The 25,356-nt window shown below is 45.1% G+C and overlaps 1 protein-coding gene across 1 annotated transcript in view; it reads left to right on the forward strand.

Annotated features, from left to right (window-relative positions):
* The window catches only part of CWC27 (CWC27 spliceosome associated cyclophilin), a 1,312,165-nt gene that overhangs the window by 1,040,766 nt on the left and 246,043 nt on the right, over nucleotides 1-25,356 (forward strand). The window contains exon 13 of the mRNA XM_069627345.1: nucleotides 24,938-25,041. Within this exon, the coding sequence (XP_069483446.1) occupies nucleotides 24,938-25,041 (104 nt within the window). The remainder of the gene's footprint in view (nucleotides 1-24,937; nucleotides 25,042-25,356) is intronic.

Here is a 25,356-nt window from a genome sequence, read left to right on the forward strand (position 1 = left end):
GAATCCCTTTTTCTTGGTTTATTTGTTAGTAGTAGGGATAGAGTAATTGCTTTGGACAGCGGACAGTATTTTGTTTGTTTGTTTTATTCACTTATAATGCGCATCAAACCCGAAGGTAACCAGGCCCAACAGTACAGAATATGCCAGGCTTGAAGTTACATGGTTACAGATTATAAACAAAACGGAATATATACAAGGCAATAATAGGTCAAAAAACTATGCAGAAGGGAAAATGTACAAATGTGCAACTGGGAGGGGAGTATATACATACAATGTGGTGTCGGGAGTCTTGTATAGGCTGGTAAGAAACTAGACGTTGGAAAATTTCAGCAGATTGATATAGTTGGATATGAATTTGAGATAAGGCTGCTCATCTCGTAGAGGATGTGGCAGTGAGTTCCATAATTGTGCCGCTCGGACAGGGAAGCTGCCGCCCCCAGCCTTAGCCAGCCTGAATCTCGGTATGATAAGGCTGTTGACATTAGTAGCTCTTGACGGTCAAGTGGAACTTCTCTTTAGGAATTTATCCGTAACATAGCTGGGTGCTGCATTATTCAGAGCTTTGTGAGTAAGGGATGCAACTTTTAAGTAGATTTTATTTTGGGTGGTCAGTCAGTTATTTTGTCGCCTTATCTTAGATATGTGAGATCTTTTAGGCACACCGAGAGCCGCTCTCAAGGCATTATTTTGTAGGATTTGGATTCTGTGGGTGATAGGTTTGTTAGCACTGATGTATAATGCATTACAATAGTAGAGCCTTGACAGAATAAGGGCTTTAGCTAAGATGATGCAGTTATTATCTGAGAAAAAGGGCTTACCTGCTCTGATGAGATTACATGTGTAAGCTGTGGCTGATGCCAGGGTTTTCACCTGTTTGGAGAAGGAGAAGGTGGAATCCAGGTAAAAGCCAAGTGTCTTCACCTCCTTGCCCACCTTGATAATATTTCCGTCAATCTCAAGAGGTCAGTGGTCGAAGTGTACAAAAAGAAGTAGGGAACTATGTTCCCAGTTGGCCTGCACCCACTCCCCACAATTCCCAACACCACGCCCCCTCCCACACACAATACAAAACCCCAAACACATGTACCTGCTGCTTAAGGAAACGTTAATTGCTTTGCAGCGAAAGTAAGTTTCAACTTCTTCCTATACTTTTATTTTAAGACAAAACGATTCCGGAATGGTTTCTTTTTAAAATAAAAGTATAGGAACTGTAAAACATCATTTAACAAAGTAGAGGAGCACCGCTCCCGCTCACTTCGAGCACTGCAAGAGGTGTAGTCTTGGCCTCATTTTTTAAGATTGTAGTGAGTACCCAGGATGATTAGCTCTGTTTTATCATCATTCAGGCATAGACCATGGGTTACCATCCATGCCTGGATGAGGAGATGTACCCTATTTACCAAGACCAAATGCTTCTTGTAATCCCCTGAAAGTGGGAGGAGAATCTGAGTATCATCTGCATGATACCAAGAAGGTCCAGATCATCAAAAAGGGGCTTAGTAAATATGTTGTATAGGGAGAGGGAGGCACAAGAACCCTGGGGAACTCCGCACAACATGGGGATATCGGGTCTGCCGCTGCTGAGGGGGAGAACACCCTCATAGTCCTATCGCTAAGGAAAGACTCAATCCAGGTTATAGCCTCTTTGGAAAAATGTGCAGCTGAATCTAGGTGGCTGCAAAGAACCTTGTGGTCGACATGGTCGAATGCAGCTGAGAGGTCAAACAGTAGGAGAAGGGCTGTTTTACCTTTGTCTCGTAGCTCATCTATTTGTGCCTTCAAATCGATGAGGGCAGTCTCAGTGCCATGTTGGGGTCGGAATCCTGATTGACGTTTGCCTAAGAGCTTATGTTGTTCCAGGAATTTTTGAATTTGTTTGTAGGCAATCTTGTCCAGGATTTTTAGCAAAGATGGGCCTGTTGTGATAGGACGGTAGTTTGTAGGTATGCCTGGGTCTAGGGTTTGCTTTTTGAGCAGAGGCAACACCCAAGATTGTTTCAAGTTGGTCAGCACAGTGCCCAATGCAAATGAAGCATTGATAAGTTTGGATACAAATGGGGAGAGATCTCTAGCAGCATCTTTTATAAGCTAAGCATGGCAAAGGTCGCCCTGGCAATTGGATGGCTTGAGAGAGAGGATGACTTTCTCCACCTCAAGGATGGAGGTTTTAGTGAAATTGAATCGAGCAACTAAGTCTAATGTTCCTTTTGAACAGGGGGGTCTATATTAAGATTGTTAGCCTGGGATGGTTGATTTAGTGAGGCTTTTTTCTTAGCTATTTTATTTTGGAGCATAGTTATTTAATTTGATTGTGCTTGTTGTATATCTGAGCACCATGTTTTGTCTTTGGAACATGTGTCCGGAATAGGAATAGGTGACTCTAATTCTTTGGGGATGGTAAACAGTTCCCTCATGCTCGAATTAGCGTTAGATATACGCTTATTGTATGAGTTGCGCTTTGCCAGGTGGATTTCCTTTTTGTAATGGGAGGAGATTTCCATTAGTTTCTTTTTATGATCTTCTGATGGGAGTAGCCTCCATGAGGCTTCACAGCTCCTCTTAAGTTGTCGGAAATCCTTTAATTCGTGGGTGAATCATTTATGTAAGTGGGATTTAGATTTGCTCGGTCTGAGTTTTAGGGGGGCAATGTTGTCGAGTGTCGTTAACATGATTTTATTATACTCCTCAACGAGCGTATCCGGGCCTAGGTGATCAGCTAATTGGTTAAGAGTAGGTAGGATAGCGGGAATCACTTTATCCATTGTGATGCTCATTTTATTTCAGGTTGGACATTGCGGGGCCATGGTAGGAGCTAGAGGGAGTGGTCTAGAGGTGGAGAGTTCAAATGACAAGAGGAAATGGTCTGTCCAAAGTTGTGGGGAAATGGATGCGATGTTGGTGGTGCAGTTGTAATCTGCCAACCAATCAAGTAGTCTCCCCTTAATATGGGTGGGTTTAGTAATGCTTTGAGTTATGCCTGGTTCAGCGAGGGTATTGGCATGCTGGTGGCGTATTTATCTAGAGGGTCATTGTATCCCAAGTTAAAGTCCCTAGGACGATTAATTGTGTAAATTTTAAGATTATTGGAGAGTACGCTATTAATATCCTCCTCAAATGTTCCTATGGGGCCAGGTGGTCTGTAGATAAGATGGATTGTCAATATCTGGGAGTTAAGTAGTGGAAGTGTGATTGCGAGCACTTCACATGAGTCAGTAACTAGGGTGGGTGTAGTTCTCATACCTAGGCTGGTATCATGAATGTCAGGCCGACCTCTCGGTTCGTCGGAACCAAATTCGTCGTTATGCAGAACCCACTCCTCCTCACCTGATTCTTCAGTAGACTCCTCGCGTCTTCGCCCCTTTTTTCTTGTTGATTTCTTTTTAGAGAAGAGATATGGTCTTCCGCGGTTAGAAGCCACCCTGTTCCCACTAGTAAACCAGGGAAGCAAGGGACCCCCTTACCGCAGGAGCCGTAGGAGAGGAAAAAAGCGTTAGCTAAAAAAAACCTCTCGTGAATCTCGATCCTGATGAGGAGCCAGGTAAACCAGACAAGCTGTTTCTCCAGAGGAGGTCCGGAATCGAGGGATAATAGAGACCGCGGGTTGGCTAGTTGGAAGGGAAAACGGAAAGGGAAAAGACAGGTAAGTCCGGGGGAAGGATAGCAAGTATAGAAAAGGAGGGCAGAGTACCGGGAAGGAGCAAGGCAACAAAGGGGGGGCAGGAAGGGACGATAACCGGCAAAAAACACCGGTCAGGAAGCAGGCAAGGAACTGGAGAGAGACCACTAGCGAAACGGGACGTGAAAGCTTCAGTTGCAAAGCGCCGGACAAAACAAAGAGGCGTGGTTAAGAGCAAAACCAGGAAGAGGTCGGAAAAAGACTAGAGCGTAGCAACAGGAAATGGGGGAAAATATGGAACAATCAATGGCGGCGGAGTTGCCATCGGTTTCTCAGACTCCAAGGGAATCTCGTTGCAGACGGCATGACAGTATGCCCCCTACCATGGGGCACCCCCCCTGGCTTGTCGGGGTGAAGTCTGTGAAACAACCGCACCAGATGAGGCGAATGGATGTGGGAAATAGGTTCCCAAGAATCATCCGAATGTGGGTAGCCCTTCCAATGAACAAGATATTCTAGTCTGCCTCCCTTATATTTGGAGTCCTGGATGGCTGCCACTTCATATTCGTCTGGTGGTAAGTCTATGGGTTTTTGGCCGTTAGGTATTCTTCGTTTGTAGGGGTCTTCCCGATATTCTTTCAAAAGAGAGGAATGAAAGACCGGATGAATACGTTTCATGTAGTTGGGCAACAGAAGCCGGTATGCCACCGGGTTTATCCTTTCCGAGATGACATAGGGACCCAGATAGCGCGGTGTTAGTTTGGAAGAATGCAACCAGCGCGGAAGGTACTTTGTAGATAACCAAACTTGGGTCCCTTTTTTCCAATGGGGAGAAGGAAGGCGCAGTGGATTGCTGGAGGTGCTATAGCGGATCTTGCTGGCTCGCAGACTAGTATATGCAGCCTTATGCGCCTCAGAAATATTGGCAAGCAAGCCATCCACGGAAGGTATATCCCCAGGAGGAAAGGGTCTGATTGGCAAGAAACGGGGATGAAAGCCATAGGTACAAAAAAAAGGACTTCGTTTGGTGGCACTATGGGCAAAGTTGTTGTAAGCAAACTCGGCTGTAGGTAGAAGAGTCACCCAATCATCTTGCTGAGAATTGGTAAAACAACGAAGATACTGCTCTAACAGAGCGTTTAATCGTTCTGTCTGGCCATTTGTTTGCGGATGGAACCCTGAGGACATAGCTCTTTCAATACCAAGTCTCTTACAGAGCTCTTTCCAAAAGCGGGAGGTATACTGGGTGCCTCTATCAGATATAATCTTGTCTGGAATACCGTGTAACCGGAATATATCCTTGGAAAAGATAGAAGCCATTTCGGCTGCTGTTGGTAGTCCTGCCAAGGGAGAAAAATGTGCCATCTTAGAAAAACAGTCTACGGTCACCATGATGCAGGAGCAACCATCCGAAGGAGGTAAGTCGACTACGAAATCGGTGGAAATTACTCTCCATGGACTCCTAGGCGGTTCTTCTAGTTGTAGATATCCAACCGGTTTCTGAGTGCTGTATTTAGATCTGGAGCAGATGGGGCAGGTCGATACATACTTATCTACTAACTTTCCCATTCCTGATCACCAGAAATGACGTCTGAGTAGTTCCAGAGTGTTCTTAATTCCTCGATGTCCAGCTACTTGGTCATCGTGACACCATTTTAAAACCTGTAGACGGGAGGTGGAGTCTGGTAGAAAAAGACGTCCTTTGCAAAGATATACGCCATCCTGAAGGAGGAGATCCTCTGAAGCCCTTACCAAAGGGGGTTTATCCAGGTTGGCAGTGGCCATGCGTACCCCTTCTAGAAAGGCATTAACCGTACATATCACCCTTTTCTGAGGCAACATGAGGTTTAGATGTTGATCTGGTAAACATTCGGCAGAGGGTTTTCTGGATAATGCGTCGGCAAGCACATTTTGGGTTCCGGGTAAGTAAGTAAGGACGAAGTCATATTGGGAAAAAAAATGGGCCCATCGGGCTTGTCGTGAATTTATACACTCCATACTTTGTATGACCTTTAAATTTTTATGGTCCGTGCGCAGTTCGAAGGGAAAAACAGCCCCTTGTAAGAGATGTCGCCACTCTTCACATGCCACTTTCATCGCAAGTAGCTCCTTCTCTATCACAGAATAATTCCGTTGGCTAGGGGTTAGAGTCTTTGACACATAGGCTACTGGAAATTCAATGCCATCATGTTCTTGTAGCAATGCTGCTCCCAAAGCTGCGGACGAGGCGTCAGTTTCTATTATGAACGGGAGGTCTTGATCCGGTTGACGTAGAACTGGAGCCGAACAAAAAGCAGTTTTAAGTCGGAGAAAGGCGTCCTCTGCTTCATCGGACCAAAGAAAGGGAGAAGTAGACTTCTTCAACAAACAGGTAATGGGCAATACCTTATCGGAGAATTCAGAAATGAACTTGTGATAGAAATTTGCTAGTCCGAGGAATCTTTGGATTTCCTTAACAGAAGTCGGACTTGGCCACTGTAAGACGGCTTCTACCTTACGAGGGTCCATCTGAATCCCCTCGGCAGACAAAATAAACCCAAGATACGGAACCTCAGCTACCTGGAATACACACTTGTCTGGATTAGCCTTTAAATGGGCTTCCTTAAGTCTTTGGACGACTTGATGAAGATGTTGCGCATGTAATTCAGGGGATTTGGAAAACACTAGAATGTCGTCCAAGTAGATGATGGTACAGTTATACAACAAGTCAGAAAAGGTGCGGTCCATAAACCGCTGGAAAACCGATGGGGGCGTTGACCAGACCAAATGGCATCACCCTATACTCAAAATGACCGAAGGGGGTCCTAAAGGCAGTCTTCCATTCATCGCCGGACCGGATGCGAAGCAAATGGTAGGCTCTACGAAGGTCGATCTTGGAGAACACAGTGGCACCTTGTACGGCTTCTAATATATCCTTAATCAAAGGCATCGGGTACCGATCTCTAATGGTGATTCTGTTCAGTCCTCGGTAGTCGATGCAAGGTCTTAGTTCCACCGAATCTTTTTTGGGCACAAAAAACAAAGATGCCCCAGCAGGAGAACGTGAGGGTTGAATGAGACCATTTTGGAGATTGGAGTCAAGGTATTTCTTGAGGACTTCTTTTTCCCTCAGAGAAAGGGAGAACATTCGCCCAAACGGGACTAGGGCCTCTGGGACCAGGTCGATACCGCAATCCTCTGGTCTATGTGGAGGTAATTCTTGGACTTCTTGGTCTTGGAAGACTTCACTAAACTTTGCCAGGTCGATGGGAATGGTATGTATTCCCACGGTATCAGTTGTTGGACAGAATTCGGACATGACTTGGACGGTGGCATGTTTAGTCTCTGGAAGACATTTCTTCAGACAATGATCAGAAGAAAAAGACATCTGATTGGTTCTCCAGTTTATGGTAGGGTTGTGTTTGCGCAACCATGATACCCCGAGTATGACCGGGAAATGGGCAGCTCTTATTAGGTCAAACTGGATAGTCTCTGTATGCTGAAGCAGCTTCATCGTCATGGGCGGAGTGGTATGCGTAATCAGACCAGAACTTAAGGGCTTGCCATCAACTCCTTCCACCTTCTGGTCTTCATCTTTCTCTAGTCGTCCTATGCCGGATTGGTTAGCCCACATGATGTCCATGAAACATCCTGCTGCTCCGCAGTCCAGTAAAGCCAGGACTTCATAAGATCTTTGATGAAGGGTGAGCTGTACTGCCAGAACCATAAGACGGGTGTCTTCTGTGGATGAGATGGATGTTATGGACATTGAGACGTAGGGACCTGGGAATCCCCCTCGGTAACTTGTCCCCACTAGTTCCGAGGTGGGGCGTTTCCCGACCGTCGGGGAGGTACTTCTGGACAGTCACGTAACAGGTGTTGCTTAGAACCACAATACAGGCACAAATTATTGTCCTTCCTTCTCCTTCGTTCATCAGACGAAAGGGGCCCTCGGGTAGTACCTATCTGCATGGGTTCATCCTTGGTCTGATGGGTGGAGGAGGTAGTGGGTAGACAAGGCTCCGAGAGTATAGGCGTGAATCGACCTCTTCGTTTTTCTGTACGCCTCTCGGAAAGGCGGAAATCCAATTGGAGAACGGTAGACCATAGTTCCGACAAGGTTGCAGGTCTGGGCATACGTGCCAATTCATCCTTTAGTTCTTCTCTGAGGCCTCGACGGAAAACGGTGTATTGAGCCGCCTCTTGCCACCCGGATTCGGCGGCAACCCTCTTAAAACGGGAAATGTAGGATAGTAAATCCGAGCTACCCTGACGGATGTCAAGCAACTGCTCACTGGCAATCAGGGCTGTTTCTTGTCTCTCAAAGGCTTCCTTGAATTGTGCCGTAAAACCACTATAGTCTTGCAGCAGTGGGCTAGCACTGGTTACTAATGGGGTGGCCCATGCCAGTGCGTTTCCAGTAAGATTGGATATGAGAAACCCTATGCGGGCATTATCGGAGGCATAAGTCTGGGGTCTGAAAGTAAAATGTATTATACATGCCTCCATGAACTCTTTAAATTTCTGTGGGGAGCCGTCATATTTACCCGTTGCCAGGGGCATAGGGGGTAATTCTGCACGAGCTCTTTCTTGATTATCAATACGTTGCTTTAGGGCCGTATTCTCTACCTTGACAGTTTGCAATTCCTGTGTGAGGTTATGTACCGCAGCAAGCAACTCCTGTATCTGTTCAGCCGTAGCCATGGTTGGTTCATTTAGGCTTTGCAATCTATCATGAATGTCAGGCCGACCTCTCGGTTCGTCGGAACCAAATTCGTCGTTATGCAGAACCCACTCCTCCTCACCTGATTCTTCAGTAGACTCCTCGCGTCTTCGCCCCTTTTTTCTTGTTGATTTCTTTTTAGAGAAGAGATATGGTCTTCCGCGGTTAGAAGCCACCCTGTTCCCACTAGTAAACCAGGGAAGCAAGGGACCCCCTTACCGCAGGAGCCGTAGGAGAGGAAAAAAGCGTTAGCTAAAAAAAACCTCTCGTGAATCTCGATCCTGATGAGGAGCCAGGTAAACCAGACAAGCTGTTTCTCCAGAGGAGGTCCGGAATCGAGGGATAATAGAGACCGCGGGTTGGCTAGTTGGAAGGGAAAACGGAAAGGGAAAAGACAGGTAAGTCCGGGGGAAGGATAGCAAGTATAGAAAAGGAGGGCAGAGTACCGGGAAGGAGCAAGGCAACAAAGGGGGGGCAGGAAGGGACGATAACCGGCAAAAAACACCGGTCAGGAAGCAGGCAAGGAACTGGAGAGAGAGCACTAGCGAAACGGAGCGTGAAAGCTTCAGTTGCAAAGCGCCGGACAAAACAAAGAGGCGTGGTTAAGAGCAAAACCAGGAAGAGGTCGGAAAAAGACTAGAGCGTAGCAACAGGAAATGGGGAAAAATATGGAACAATCAATGGCGGCGGAGTTGCCATCGGTTTCTCAGACTCCAAGGGAATCTCGTTGCAGACGGCATGACAGTTGGTTTTAGCAATGGCTTCGACTTGCATCCTGACGAGCACACAAGTTATTCTGTGTTGAGATAGAAAAAAAAACTCTAGAAATAGGGAAAAGAAGGTTTCTTCTTTTCACTTGAATTCAAGTCTATAGCCAAAATGATACCATCTTTCAGCCTCCTTACTCCATCACATCACAGTGGATTGTGGTTGACAGAGGTCAGTCTCCAAATCCCACAATATGTGTATGTACTGCCTGGGAGGACAAGCGCTACCTCCAGGATGGCGGTTTGTGCCAACTCGAAGGCTCACTGAGAGCAGACAGCGAAACGCATTACCTATTTCCTCAAGGGTAAAGGTGAAGACTGAGGTCGCAGAGTGGAGATCAGAAGATAGATTCTCCAGCCTGGAAGTAGAAGAGGAAAAAGCACGGCAAGAGGTCCCACACAGCGAACATCTCCTCTCACCACCACTCTTTTTTTCCTTTTAAAAGAAAAGGAGTTACTGCTCCAAGGACTCCCCGCAAACAGTGCCTTAAATACAGTTTCCCTCCCAATCCTCCACCCTTGAAGAATGGGAAGCCTTTAGGCTTAAGATGCTGGACATCTTCACTATCAGCGCCATCAGGGCCCACTGCATTTGACAGAGTTGGGACGGACCCTGTGAGAGACCGCAACAACATGCCTAAGGGCTCAGCCATGGCCCATACAGGTGAAGATCCATCCCAGCACTGGCACTCTCCACCTTTGGGCGTCGAGACCTCTCCACATGGAACTCATCAGCACCGACCGCGCAAGAGCACCTCTGCAATGTGCCCCGCTTCTCATGGGAACATATATTTTGAAGATGGGTCAAATCTTCGATGAAGAAGGGGACTTTGCTCCCTTTGGAAGGGAATCCCTATGTCGTAGGGAGGAAACTGACTTCCAAGAGGAGCTATACAGAGAAGGAGAGGGCTTTTTGGATTTTTTGGGGGGTTGCGCTTCAGGTATGTGAATGTCATTGATGCTTGGGTGGAATCAAAGCAATTTGTGAGGCAGGAGTTATAATTGGATATCATCCGTGTTTTGGTGGAAGGAGATTATGGGATCATTGGCTAGTTATCTCAACAGCTTCATGTATAGATTAAAGACCACGGGGGAAAGTATTCAGCATTGTAAGACTCTGTAGGTGACCAGGCAGCAGCCTGACCTGAAGCTGTCTGAGAGGTAGATTGCAAAATAATTGAAAACTGTGCCAGAGAAGCCAATTTAGTTCACAAGTTATTGTTAGGTTGTCGAACGTGTTGGCTGGTTATTGTTAGGTGGTCGAACGCAGCAGAGAGATTGAGAAGGACCAGGAGGCGTGAGTCATCTTTATCCATGATGTGAAGAGCATCATCTGTGATCTGTATGGTGGCTGATTCAGTGCTTTATTTTGTTCTGAACCCAGATTGGTGATCGGAGACGGTAATATTGATTGATCTGTTCGTTGCTGTGGTTGGCAACTCTCTTCAGAATCATTTTTCTAATGAGTGGGAGGCTAGTGATTGGTCGGTAGTTTGCAAGATCATCTTGGTCCAAGGTGTTTTCTTTTTTAGGAGAAGGTGGATTAGTCCTGTTTTAGGGTGCTTGGGGAAAATGCCTTGCGCAAGTGAGGCCTTGACTACTGCTAGGAGGGGGGAGATTGTGGCATACTTGATCTGCTTCAGGATGGCAGTGGAGAGGGCATCATTTTTGTATACAGTTGTCAGGTCTCAGTTTCTACTCTACACTAGCCATTGATTCTTAGCCAGTAAGAACTGGTATGTTGTTTGTATCTAGGGAACTGAAATGGCGAGTGACATTTCATGCCTGGCTAGCAGCTTGCAACTTAGCATGTTTATCCCTGCGTTGGTTGCATGGTGTCAGCAATATCATAGGTGGTGAGGGAGTGAAGAGGTTCAGACTGGTGTCATGGGCTGTTCGATCAAGATTGGGGGGTGACCAATATTGAAGTATTGATATTTTATATTGTTATAGAAAGGTTAATAGTACTGCAGGTCGGGCAGTGAAATTGAGCTGAGCTTTTAGCACTGATGATGAGAGACCAGCATGTACTGTGTGAGGCATTGATGGTCGGTAGGTCCATGCTGCTCTGCATTTTAACAAAACAAAAAAGGTGATGGCTGGAAGGTTTAGAATTCATTTTAACCTCTGGCATTGCTCTGGGCAACCCTGCAGACCATTTTTCGCCTGCCAAGCCATTACAGTAGTGGAAAGGCCATATGCAAATCAGGCTCTGTCCCACCCCAGAAGGGGCAGTCTAGCCCGAACAGCTTGGTCACATTCCTTCTTCACGAGGTGTGATTAGAGGTGGGGGAAGAGTGACTTTTGTATGGTAAAAATGACATTGTATTCGTGTGTGGTAATGAGGCCATCAATGTGTGCAGCATGGCGCACAGTCAAATGTGCATTAATGAGCATTAGTTTACAAGAGAGGCAGGGTGTTCAAGATGGCATGGTTACAGGGGGGGAAGTTGGCGTGATGCAGAGGAATTGCAGCACACTGTCAAAGCAAGCTTTTGTGAGTTTGTCTACTCATGAGTGTGGGAAAGGACTCTGGCTTTTGGAGACACATTAATGTCTGGCTGCCATTAGAGATGCCTATTCCAGGCCCTAACGGGCACAAACAGGTCTTTGTCAGGCACACACAGGTGATGGCTTGGTCTTAGTCAGGCAGAAACAGAGGCTTCCTGGTCTTAGTCAGGCACAAAAAGCAACGTCCTGGTCTTCGCCACGCACTAACAGGCTGCGTCATAGTCTACGTCAGACACTAACAGGAGATACTCTTGTCTTTACTAGGTATGAAAAGGGGATGTCTTTGATTTTAGCTGAGACCACCAGTGATGAGGATGCCAAGGGAAGGCAGAATATGAGGATGAGCAGGTGGCTCCTGAATAGATTTTGGGGTGGAGGACACACTTCTGGGCCTGATAAGAGCACTGTAAGAGAGGGCAAACACCAAGCCTTTTAAGTAGTCCCACTTTGCTGCAAAAAACTGGAAGATCGGATATGGTCAATATTGGTGCAAAATGCTGGCAGAGGTGTAGCTGGTCATGTGACCAGGAACACTCATCTGAACCTGGTGGACAAGCACTTCTAGGGAAGAAAAAAAAGCAATCCCTTCAGTAGTCCCCATTTGGTGTGCAAAGCAAAAGGAGGCAGAGCTGACCAAGGGAGCAGGTACACTCCCCTGGACCTAGTGGAAGAGCAATCCAAGAGAGGGAAAAAAGAGGCTTTTCAGTAGTCCTTCTTTGGCATGTAAAGCTGGAGGAGGTGGAGCAAGTCACCATTTGCGCAAAACTCTGGAGACCACAGAGCTGATCACATCACCAGGGGCACTTCTTTGAACCTGGTGGAAGAAAACTACCTGGGAGTAAAAAAAAGCCCTTAAGTAGTCCCTGTTTGGCATGAAAAGTTGGTTGCTACTCTTCCTAGCTCCTGATTGCTGCATGCAGAGGCTTTATTATGGTACTGCTCTCTCATATCATGTTCCACTCTTGGTCCGTCCCATGCCAGCCACTTTAACCTGCCTTCCTTCCTCGCCACCCCATCTGTCTGCCAGATCAATCTGGATTGCTGCATTTGTCTCCCAGCACCAGCCAGCCTCTTCCTGTGTTCCGTATCTCCCTTTCCTGGTGGTGGCCGCACATCTACAGTCCTTTTTTTCTTTTGACGAGTCCTGTAGCATTCCATGCCAACTGCAATTGGCCCACCCTTCTCTCCAGCCCGCCCTATTACTCTTGGATCCTGGATCATTTTTGGGTATTAATCACTATAAATACTTTATAGCAAATAGTACCCCATCGTTATTGGGGTGGTTTCTCACCTAGTTATAGGGTCAGGGTCCGCATTAACATTGTGCCCTGGCTCTTACCAGGCAGAAAACCTCAATCTGAATGGCGTATAATGGGCAGGCCTGAATACCAGTTAACTCTTTAGTACATCAATTGCCAACACTCACTCCACACTATCTCCAAGTATTTCTGTCTCTTCTGCTGCCTTAAGCAGGCATTCTTCTTGAGTTCAATTTTACTACTTTGAAATTGATTCCAGAGTTGTCCTCTACCAGTATTTATGGATTGCATGCTGAAGAATTTGTTTACTGTCACTTTCAGTATTCTTGTGAATATGCTAATTTACATTGCCAAAACTTTAACACACACATTCTGTGTTTATTTCATTATTAGGAGTGGAAAGTATTGGTTTATGGGACTAGAACGTGTTAGTTTATTTGGTTAAAATTAAAACCATAGATATTTCATGCAAGCATGGACACATTGTAAGTAATTGACATGACTGCTGCGATTCCGCACACTGATATATATATATTAATCCACCCACTCTCTTGCCATGATTGATGGTCCCATACATTTCCTGTTTGTCTATATGCATGTAATTTACGTGCCGCTCCCTGCGCATGCACAAACACATCTCATGCCATGATTGTGCTGAACCTCTATGCCTCCATTTTATTAGCCCATTGTGTCCTCAGTTAATTTGCCCATTGTGCCTGCCTGAACCAGCCCACTGTGCCCAATCTGAACTAGCCTGCTGTAGCCACTGTGCCTATTTTGAACTAGCCTATTGCAGCCCACTCTGCCTATTTTGAACTAGCCTGCTGTAACCCACTGTGCCTATTTTGAACTAGCCTATTACAGCCCACTGTGCATATTTTGCACTAGCCTGCTGTAACCTACTTTGCCTATTTTGAACTAGCCTATTACAGGCCACTGTGCCTATTTTGAACTAGCCTATTGCAGCCCACTGTCCCTATTTTGAACTAGCCTACTGTAGCCCACTGTGCCTATTTTGAACTAGCCTATTGTAGCCCACAGTGCCTATTTTGAACTAGACTACTGTAGCCTTGCCTGCTGTAGCCCACTGTGCCTAATCTGAACTAGCCTATTCTCAGCCAACTTGTTGTATCCACACTGTACATTGTGACTAAACTATACCAGCCACAATCGAGCTAGCCCACAGTGCCCAGCCAACTGTGCCTGATTATACTAGCCTACTGTGACAGAACAAATGCCAGTGATCCCCAGAGCCAAACAGTTTGTTCATGACAAACCTTTACTTAACCACTCTTACCTTGACAGCAACTCTTTACATACTCAACCCCTACAACAGTTCCCTCCTCCCTACGAACCCACTACCTCAGTCACCCCCACCTCAACGTTTCACATGCATCAAAACCATGGGGTATGTCAATACTAAAGAAATCGACCAGCCACACTGCTCCATCAGCCCATTAGAATGGATCCACCGATTTGCTGCTCTGCCCTCACCTTGTAACCCGTGCCCAGTGAAGGACAGAAACCTGAGACTCAGAGCCCGGTTCTTACCCCCCAGGTCTATCACCAAAAACACCCCCCTCATTCTCAACATAACCAAGTTCAAGCCAGCTCTTCTCAAATCCTGGACAACACCCATAAATGGCATAATTGAACACCCTTTGATCAAAGGTGCTCTCATCAATGCTCGATCACTGGTCGCCCATGCGCTGGACATCGCAGACCTCATATCCACTAACAACCTGCACTTCCTGGCTATCACTGAAACCTGGCTGCATCAGGCAGCAGGCCCAGCTCTTTCCCTCACCATCCCAGAAGGCTATTTAATACTAAGGAACGGCAGGGTCTCAGGTAAAGGAGGCGGAGTCACCTTTATTGCCAAAACATCCCTTGGCCTTAGAATGTTCCCCTTGGCCAGCTTCCGGTCCGCTGGACTCCTGTCCGCTAAGTTCCAACTTTCCGCTCCACAAACCATCCTTATGCATCTTATATACAGACCTCCAGGCCTCATCTCCTCATTTGAGGAAGAGCTATCCGGCCTCCTGACCACTAATACCAAAACAGGATCTCAAGTCATCCTACTAGGGGACTTCAACCTGGGCCTCGCCGATCCTAATGATGCCAATGCACTCTCCCTCGAAAACACTATTTCCCAACTAAGTACAGGATCACAACCCCAACACATAACAAAGGCAGAACCTTGGACTGGTTGGCAGAGCACAACTGTTCCACCGTCATCCTTAAAAATGAACCATTAGCATGGTCAGACCACCATGCCTTCTCCTTCTCCATCCAAGAGAAGACACAGCCAAACACCCCTCCAGCTACTATCCCGCAAACCCTCACCAGGAATAACTGCAACATCACCTTGCAGAGCCTTCACCCTCTAATCTACAATATCCTTGCTCCCGCAAACTACTCCAACCTAGATGTGGATAAACCTGCTGACCTCTATAGTAAAACACTTGAATCTGCAGTAGATATCATCGCTCCTATCAAACTCACTAAAGCTAAACCAGCAGCCCACTTGAACAAATGGTTCACCCCAGAGCTTAAAATCCTTTGGAATGCTAAACGAGTGGCAGAAGCCACATGGAGAAAAACACCCAATCAGACCAACAAAACACTATTCACAGTAGCGGCCACCACCTACAAAACCTCTAACCTCCGAGCCAAAATTGAGACATTGAGAATGCCAAATCTAGAAAAAAAGAGCTCTTCATCATCCTCGAGTCCAACTCCACACCCTCAGAAACCTGCATTAAAAATGCAGACTGGTGCGAGAGGATCCAAAAAGCCCTGGCAGACAAAATTGCCATGCTACAATCCATAATTGAACAGAAAAAGCTCAGCCTAGCCAAAAAAGCAAACCCTCCACTACCTCCCATCTCTAAAACTCCTACATGCCCCCCTTCTCTTTCACCCCAGTGTCAACGAAAGAAGTGGAAAGCATCATCAAAGGCCTCAAGCCCTCCAGATGCCTAGGGGTCTCCTGCCCAGCTCCCATCATACAGGAAGGCGCCAACGACCTGGCCCCTTTTATAACAGCCCCAATCAATGCCTTCTTCAAAATGAGCTCAGTCCCTAGCAGCCTCAAGGAGGCCTGGGTAATGCCCCTTCTAAAAAAAAAAAAACCTAGACCCCAACAACGCAACCAACTACAGGCCAGTCACTACTGCCCCTTACATGCTAAAGATTCTAGACAGAGTGGCCTACCCTCAAATCCAGAAGCATCTGGAAGAGAACAACCTCCTAGGCCTTAGACATTCTGGCTTCAGACCAAGTCATGGAACAGAGACAGCCCTCCCGGACTTAAAAATCCAGATGGACGAGGCAAAGGATAAGGGAAATCTAGCCATTCTCCTGCTGCTTTACCTCTTGGCAGCCTTTGACCTTGTCGACCATCAGATCCTCACGGAACATCTGACGGCCTCAGCTGCTTTCTCTAGCCTTTCAACCGCCTGGGTCCAATCCTTCCTAGTCGACCGAACCACCCGGGGCTTCAGCCCACGCCATCCCCATCCTCTGTGGCATCCCACAAGGTTTGTGCGTCTCGCTGACCGTATACAATATCTTATTTTTCGACGACCTTGATATACTGGGTGTCACATACACAAATTATGCTGACGATACCCAGGTTCTCATTACCCTATCAGGTTGCTATGAAGAGGACTCCATACGGATCAACAACCTCTACCTGGAGATAAAAGCCTGGATGGCAGAACACGGCTTATACCTCAACAACAAGAAAACTGAGCTTCTCGTTGGCTCCCAACAACGGCTAAACAAACTGGACCCCCGTTACCCTTCTATCAACATAGACTGTAACCTAATCACTGTGGCCAAAGAAATTAAAACTTTAGGGGTTTATCTAGATTCCACACTCTAGCTCAAAAACAGGTGAACGCCACAGCCTCCTTCACAGCTTATACAAATAAGCTCATCAATGCCTGCAAACTCTTCCTCTCGCTGTCCAGCTGCATTACACTAGCCAGAGCACTAGTGCTCTCAGAAATTGACTACTGCAACACTCTTTCTTGGCACCTCAGAATGCAATTTGAACAAACTGCAGGTGCTGCAGAATAATGCCCTCAGAGCGGCTATGAGTATCCCGCGGCACTCACACATCTCCAGCTTCAGACAAGATGCCCACTGAATCCCCTTATGAGACAGAATCACCCTCAGATCCCTCGCCATCATCAACAAATGCCTATCTAATGATGCCCCCAAATACTTTGCAGACAAGTTCAGCAAACCCACCTCAACCAGACCAACCAGAACGTTGTACTCTCACTGCCTATCCATCCCCAAATTCTCCCTAAAAAAAGCAAGAGGCTCCAGCTTCCCAGTCCTAGCCACCAAACAATGGAATGCTATACCACCGAACCTTAGAACAGAACCTTCCTTTTGGACCTTCAGAGTGAAAGCGAAGTCCCGGCTCTCCAACAAGAACTCCACCACTGTCCGACACACTAATTAATGTACTTTTATTCTATGTCTGCGTCTCGACCACCATGTAACCCGGTCAACTGCACTTATTGTTATTATCTTGTATGTCTTTACTCTGCTGTAACCTCCTTTAAGTCTCTGGTGTCCAGTTACCTCAGGGTTCAGCGTGCAGTATAAATAAAGAAACAAACCGAAAACTATTTAAAACACGATAACAAAATAGAAGATAAAGTAAATCAATCATTAAAAAAATCAAGATCATACTTGATTTCTTTCTGCCATCATCCGATGGCAATGAAAAAAGATTTGCAGCATATGTATATATGTTGCTTTTATTACGAGCTGGTTGCTATAGCAATTAGCTGAAAATATTTCACCAAACAAATTGAGATTGTCTTGCATTCTCCAGCATATAAGCAATATGTGCCCCTTTTCAATTGCATGATTTCTTTTCACACACATAGTAATAATCACCAACATCTGCTCCTTTTTCATTGCTAAGCATGAGAAGAGAATGTTTTCAACATTTTTTAAAAAAGCTACATAATCTCCAGTGTCAAGAGTTGCTTCACATTCATTCAGACACTGTGCCAGACATGAAGCTCTAATAAACCCGATCCCAGCTCCAGAGATGTCTTGCGATAGCCATCAATTAGAAGGACAAACGGCTACTGATTAATACAGTTGATGATACAACAGTGTGCTAGATCATGCTTTTAACTCCACTTCCTTTTCTTTTTCTACAGCAGAGATTATAATTGCAGTACAGTTGAAGTGATGTTTGTTATGAAATCTTCTACTCCTAAACCCCAACATCCATCCCTGCTATATGCAGAGCATTTTTCAGTCTAGTTTTGTGAGTCCAGTTTTGTTAGCGTCAACGTACAGAGGAAATCAGCCAAAATAAATCTCAGTGAATGAACAGTCAATGGTTTATTAACATAGTTGCTTGCAAGAAGGACGACCTGCAACCCGTTCTAACCAGCTAACCCGACCCGCCCTCCAGGTCAGCTGCCCTTATACTCCTCAAGCTGCTCAACGACCTTGAGCAAATGCGTACATAGGTCTTATGGCATGTAGTGTCCGCCAAGACTGAACAACAGCATGAGTCTGTCAATTATTTTTACACTCCTCAGTCATTACTTGATGAAGTTATTTCGGTTAAAATCGCCAGACGCACCGACTTTGGGTCCCGTCCAACTCGGGCAAGGGGCATTATCCCACCACCCCATGACAAGCTTCCTGTCTCCAATAAGAGTCTCATTGTCCAGAACTGGCAGGTGCAAAACATGGCGGCTATATAGCCTTCATCCACTGAATCCTAGTAATCCCAAAAACGCTAGACTCATCATCTCTTCTGGCATATGCATGTTTTGCATAGTCCTGCACAAGTGCTGCTGAGTGCCAGTAGTTCATGGGGAAACCCTTAACGAAAGACTATCTAGGATTTAAGGAAAGGTAAAAAATGCTTGGCCTTATAAGGTATAGGTTTGGCAGTGATTTTGTGGAAGGTATTATTTATGAACTTGTAGGCCCTTCCACCAAATTCAGACGCCCTCCTCACTCCCTGTCAAATGATTGCCTTGACGTCTTCATACTTTATTACTAAAGAAGGAAAGAGGAGGGGTTCTGCGCTCACAGACCCCCCTTTTGCGCTTTCTTCACAACCAACTTCCCATTGCTGAGTTCCAATTATGCATATTCTCATTTCTCCGTTTTTTCTTTGGACAGGGAATTCTACCTAGCCTAAAGAAAAACGTGTTACCTTGTTAATTGTTTTTCTCATACAATTGTCTCCTAATTCTGAAACCATTCTTATTTGTCAGTACACCTCTCCCCAACCTTTTATTCGACTGCTCACCTTGCACTCAAGTGCTTGAGTCTCTCTGTGGACTTCTAGAAGCACGAAGGAGGCATACAGCTCTGTGTTGAGCGAAGGGGAGCCGAATCAGAGGGCGCTGTGTTGATTATCACTGAACTTTTTTTATTGCAACATCTGCAATAGGAAACAATAACTGTCTAAAGTAAAAAGAAAATGTAAGGTTGTTCAGACGCTACTTTATGAACTGCGCAAATAATGTCCCCTGCCATGTATAGAGTCACTGCATAATGGGCTACCTCAGAAAGATGCTTCTGCTTGTTGTACACCATTTGTAACACCTGGCAGCCTTTCTGAACATTAGTTATCTTCTTGATCTCTCATACAACACCTTCCATCCTTTCAAACCTTATGGGTATTAATTTAGGACATGTCTTCAAAAACTCATTTTTTAATTAAACTAATGTCCTCTCTACTGCTGAACAGAACACTGTCTAGTTTCTGTATGCACTATAAAAATGGACATCCTGCTCAATTGCTGACACAAACTATATACACTTATCTTTCCCTCGAAAGAACCTGCTACCGGCTGGAGTTAACCGAGATGCTTCCTCTTTCCGGCATATTCTATTCCCTACCATCAATATTGGGCCCTGCAACTGTTTATTCATACATTGCCACTGGGATGGCTTTAGTTAACACAGTTTCCAAGCTGAGTCAATTTGAAACCGCAAATTCTTTTTTTTCTCTGGGGCAGATGTAAGGTACTGAGCAGCACTACCTGGCAGCCTAAATACCCACACTTCTCGGTGTGCAGTCCCAGCACGGCGAACCTACTTCTCCAGTCCCCCTTCCTCTGCCAACTTCCTGAGCCTTCTGGCATCATGGTCTCCTCTGCTGCTCAACGCTCCCTCAGTTAGCACTGACAGGATGATGCTCTTTCCGACAGCGTCTCTCTGCTTAATGATGGTTTGGAGTTTTAAATGTCCTGGCACCTATCATGCGCTCGCAACCACTAGAGCGTGTCCTGGGCTTCGCGGCTTCCTTGATCTTCATAGCTTTGTTCAGATGGGAATAATAGGCAGTTTTTGGTATTTCATTCCCACAATACTGAAAGATGTTATTAGCAGGTTTTATGGTTGATTGAATGGGTCTATCAATGTATGCCATAAAGGAATGAGGAATTGAGGGGATTTCCCTGAAAGGGAAAGGGGGATATGTGTTTTCATCCAATGATGCCAGGCCATCCCCTTGAGGGTTACCTCTCCCCATGTTGTCCTCCCTCATGTAACCGTCTCTTCCCCCCCGCAGGGTCAGGATCAGGTAGCAGATCCCGTCCCCTGGCAACATGGGAAGAGGCTAACTCTGGGAAAGGAGTGATGACGGCATCGGATTCATCACAGTGTATATATCCTGATCTCCCTAATTTGGTCACAGCATCATACCAGCTAGTATGTCTATTATGAACTGCAGTATATTTAAACAAATACCTAATTTGTATCTCCATTTGTGTCAGATGTTGAATCATCATGCAAGATCAATGGTTTAAATCCCTAGTAAACTGACAAAAAGCATATGAGAAATTAGAGCACACCATCACCATCTGAGTATCATTCGTAGAATTCAATGTAGTGTGACGAATCTAGGGAATGTGTCCCTTCTACCCAAGGGGGAGCCACCTCCTTGGGACTAAAGAGGTGAGCCCACTATACAAATGCCTCCATAGGGGGCAGAGCAAGTGGGATCCCACTACTGTTTAACGCCCCTGTGGGGACAAGGAATGCCCAAGTAAGAATTCCAGTTCACCTCCCATTATTGCAAAGTCCCAAGTATTTGTTGGTTTTATGGGAACTGAACAGGGCAATCCTGTACAAAGCCCCTTTAAGGTGAGGTGTGGAGTAGGTGCACGGATATCCCGGACAAGTGGTAGACAGCAAAGCAAGCTGTATATTAGATTTAGGGGTTGGTGAAATCTAGAGAATATGCGGTGTGCAATTTTCAGGGACATTTTCATATTTTTCTAAATTTCAACCACCCAGACAAAATGTGCACTTTCTGCACAAATTATTTTAAATTGTTCTGCCGAAAGTATTGCAAAATCACAAAGTTGCATGTATTTCACTTTCAGGATGTAAATTATTACAGGGTTAGCATGATGCTGTTTACCGCTAAACATTCTTTTGTTCCCCATGAATTGGAAAAAGCGAAGTAAATTGTCAATGTCTCTTCTAAATGTCTGTAGTTGGAGACCGTACAAAAATATGAAAAAGACATTGTTTTTTAGCACAGTGGGAACTGAATTTGGCTGCAGATCGTGGAACATGGAAACACTTAGCAATCCGGGCCCCGCCTACATACCTCCATGTGCTGGCATTTAGCACAGCAGATTCTAATTTTCAAGCACTTGGGGTATCACCAGATTCCAGTGGCCCTTGGCGTATCAAAAAACCACTCGGCTCTGATGTAGGGCCCCAGACTCAGCTGGCCCAGGGCAAAAGCAAATAAACCATTCCAATAAGATGATGGGTTCCCTACTCCAATGACCCTTGGTGAAGCACAAACACATTCCTATCCAGTTCAACATTCGCCAGATCTACATATTGCAATGTAAGCGTCAGCATCTTAGTCCAATGTAACACCCCGGCACATGGCCCGGTGATAATGTATCTGGCCTGATTCACAAGGCGTTTTAGTGGTGATAAGAGGTCACACTTATCCTTTAGAGTTTCTTCACTGCAGTATCTTCACAAAATCTGGGTGCCCAAAGGGAGCTGCCACATTAAACATTTGCACACTTACATTTTTTTTTTTACAGTAATTGGCATCATGAGAGTTAGAAGATGCATGGAGGGAAAAAGAGTTGTAGCTATATGTTGTGCGTGTGCGTGTGTGTGTGTGTGTGTGTGTGTGTATTCATGTATGAATGTGTGCGCAGGCCTGCGTTGGTGTGATGAGAGTTGAGAGATGAGAGTTAGAAGATGCATGGAGGGAAAAAGAGTTGTAGCTATATGTTGTGCGTGTGCGTGTGCGTGTGTGTGTGTATTCATGTATGAATGTGTGCGCAGGCCTGCGTTGTTGTGATGCAGGATCGAACTCCTTGATTTGGGCAAGTTTTGGACCCCTGCAGAGATTACATTTTGCTCTAAAAATGTAAATAAATGTCTCCCTATAATCAAGCAGAGTGTAAAGTTTTATGCTTGGAAGGCATGCATTTTGCACAAATAAAGTTCACACTATTTGAAATAAGAACCCCTTTTTTTAACACTTAAATCAGAGTGGGGTTAAATAATTGACCAGGATAACACACTTTGGGTAAACTGTGCCATCAGGATTTTAACGCCTCTGCAAATGTGTCCTCATACTTTCCAAGTTTTAATATCCAAGTTTTGGATTTCAATGCCCACAATAATACTATATTTTAGAGTTTACCGACAAAACACAAAAATTGTCTAGAAAATCCATGTAACATGCAAAACCTGTTCAAATACTGAATGTTAAACTATAAGCCCCTGAATGTCTGGCCATGCAAACCTGACAAATCTGTTTATCCCCAGCAGTACTTTTAATGCTTAAAACAAGCCATAAAAGAAGTTGTGTAAAACCCCAATAGCTATGGGGACTCTTTGTTACAACCCTGCAGCTCTTTGGTATTCATAACGTTAAGAACATTTTAATATTAACATGAAACAACTTCATGAACATCAAATCTATAAAGTGGGGTTTGAAATTATACATTTTTAAACATATCGAACGCAGGTCTTAAAATAGTCCTCAAGTCATATACATGTTTAGTTTGAAATTAAAAAGTAGCTCACTTTTTTAATCTTTCCCAGAAAGGTATGTAGCTGATAATCCTGTTAAAACGCAGCAATGGCTTTCAATCCGAGCTCACCAGGGGGCAGTCTTCTGCACAGTGTCAGAGTGTTGAGCCCCTGCCAGGCATCCAATTATCTCCCTAGGGTTTCCCCCCAGGCCTGCATCCTACTCCAGTCAGCCCCACAACAGGAGACGCCAGCCCAGGGTTTGCAAATGTTCGTCCTCCACGGGTGTAATTGCCAAATGCAGCTCCCTGCTCCAGGTATATAATACACAGGGTCACAGGCAGCCCCACCGTTTCTAAGGGTAAAGACTGTCACCCCTATAGATATTATCTAAGGAGTCCAGATGTCTTGGCCTATGAATGGGTTGCCCGGAATCACAAGGCATGTACACTTATCTGCAAACTCCAGGCACCCTGCTGCTTACTCTGCAAAAATGTGCAAGTGGCAACATAGATTATAAAATAGCTGGCTTCCTGAGTCACTATAGCAGAAGCTAAAAATAGCAGAAGATACCGGCAACCCCCACAGATATTATCTGCAGGTTCTAGATGTCTGGGTTTGCAGCTGGGATCCCAGGAAACACACGTCCCTGCACATCCACAGCCCCCGCTTCCCTCCTACTCCTGTGACATCGACTGTTTTTTTTTTTTATACAATTCCTTCTTATCGGCAAACCCCAGGCATCCTATTGCTGATGCAGCGAAATGCACATTATATCGCAGATTATGAAATATCTGGCTTCATGAGTCACTATTGCGTCAGAGACGCAAATAGCTGGGCCCTTTGGACTGTGCCTCTGTTTACATAGCTGGTGCTCAACATAGCAGCGCAAGGCAGAGTTGGGCCCAAACTGCTCCCCCATAGACCCAGGCTTCTGAAATCTTTGCTCCTAAAGCAAACACTTCTTACTTGTTAGCATTGTCTGATATTCATCTCTGGGAGCCTCTGTCAGAGGGGCTCTGAGAGGGTGGGATTTTACACATTTTAGGACATGCTTGTTTTTAGGGGTGTACACTTCATTATGTATCTGTCTGCTGAAAGTCTGGTAGGCCTTGAGCTGCGCTGGTCCCAAGAAAGAAATGTGGGGGTGCATATGTATGTGTGTATGCATCCACACTGGCTTAATGTATTGCCTAGGGGTCATTTACAGCCTGCTTGTCGGCTCACTCTGTTTTGAAAGAAGACAGAATGGCGATCCCCTGTAGATACTGGGCATTTGCACAGGATCACACTGTATGCTAAGTGCAGAAGTTGGGAATTGCATACAACTGTGATGATTGCCTGGTCCTGACTCATGAGGCTTTTGTGGGTAAAATGTGAGAGCACAATTCAGTTTTAGGAGGAACCGGTGTGGGCCAATCCTCAAGGAACAAGCATTAACATTTATATAAAAATGTATATACAAATGGATATTAAATATATATAAAATGTGTATCAAATGTATATCAACTTTATAGTACATGTAAATCAATGGGGTGGGACTAAGGAAACAGGGCGTGGCTAAGACCAGAAATGGGGTACGGGAATCACCTGTCAACATTTAACGTAGAACAGAAGGTACCCCATTCTACTACTCATTTTTATAAAAACGTGAATCTGACGAAATAAAAAATAAAAACTGTAAAGAACATAAACATACTCTCAAATCGTGTTCTGATGTGGAAATTGTAAAAATAAGGTAACAATAAAAACCCAAATAAAGACATGAACGTACAATCTGCAGAGAAAGAATGTTTTATGTTAATGTAGAAGAAAGTGTTAAGTAAAGCGAATTAACTGCAGAATTAAGAAACATATATAGGGATCTGCACTGCGCCTTTTTATGGCTGATACTGATTATTAATTGATGTATGACATCCATGGACGACTTTGGTTGATTTTCCTCAGCGTTTAACTGCGATTTTGTCCTGAACTTGCATCTCAAATTAATTGCAACGAAAGCTGCATGATTGTAATGCAATGGTAAAAAAAAAGAAACCCTTTTTCATTTCAGACGCTGGCTTTGCTGGACAAATTTAAATCGAAACTTAATCAGGCAATAACGGATACGCCAGAAGATGAAACTTCTGAAGTGGAGGTGGAAGATGACAGTGGCTGGTAAGGACATAGCAATGAGAAGCGCGGCTATCAATTAGATGCTTGTTTACTCGATAAAATATGTCTGAAAATTGTGAAATATAATTCGCTGACACATTACATTCTCATAAAAGCTAATATAATATGTAGAGTGTATGGATTTCTATTTGATGCGAGTAAAGAAATGGATGTTATGTTATGTTAATGTAACTTGTTAAGCGCACGTTCACCGAAGTATCGCACTATAAAAGAGAAATGAAAAAAAGACAGTATCAGGGTTTATTGAAATGGGAACGTTTTCAGCAGCTTCTTGAAAGCTAGATGATTGAACGACTG

Source organism: Ambystoma mexicanum, chromosome 6p, assembly GCF_040938575.1.
Source record: "Ambystoma mexicanum isolate Mex_15411 chromosome 6p, UKY_AmexF1_1, whole genome shotgun sequence".
NCBI classification, from domain to species: Eukaryota; Metazoa; Chordata; class Amphibia; order Caudata; family Ambystomatidae; genus Ambystoma; species Ambystoma mexicanum.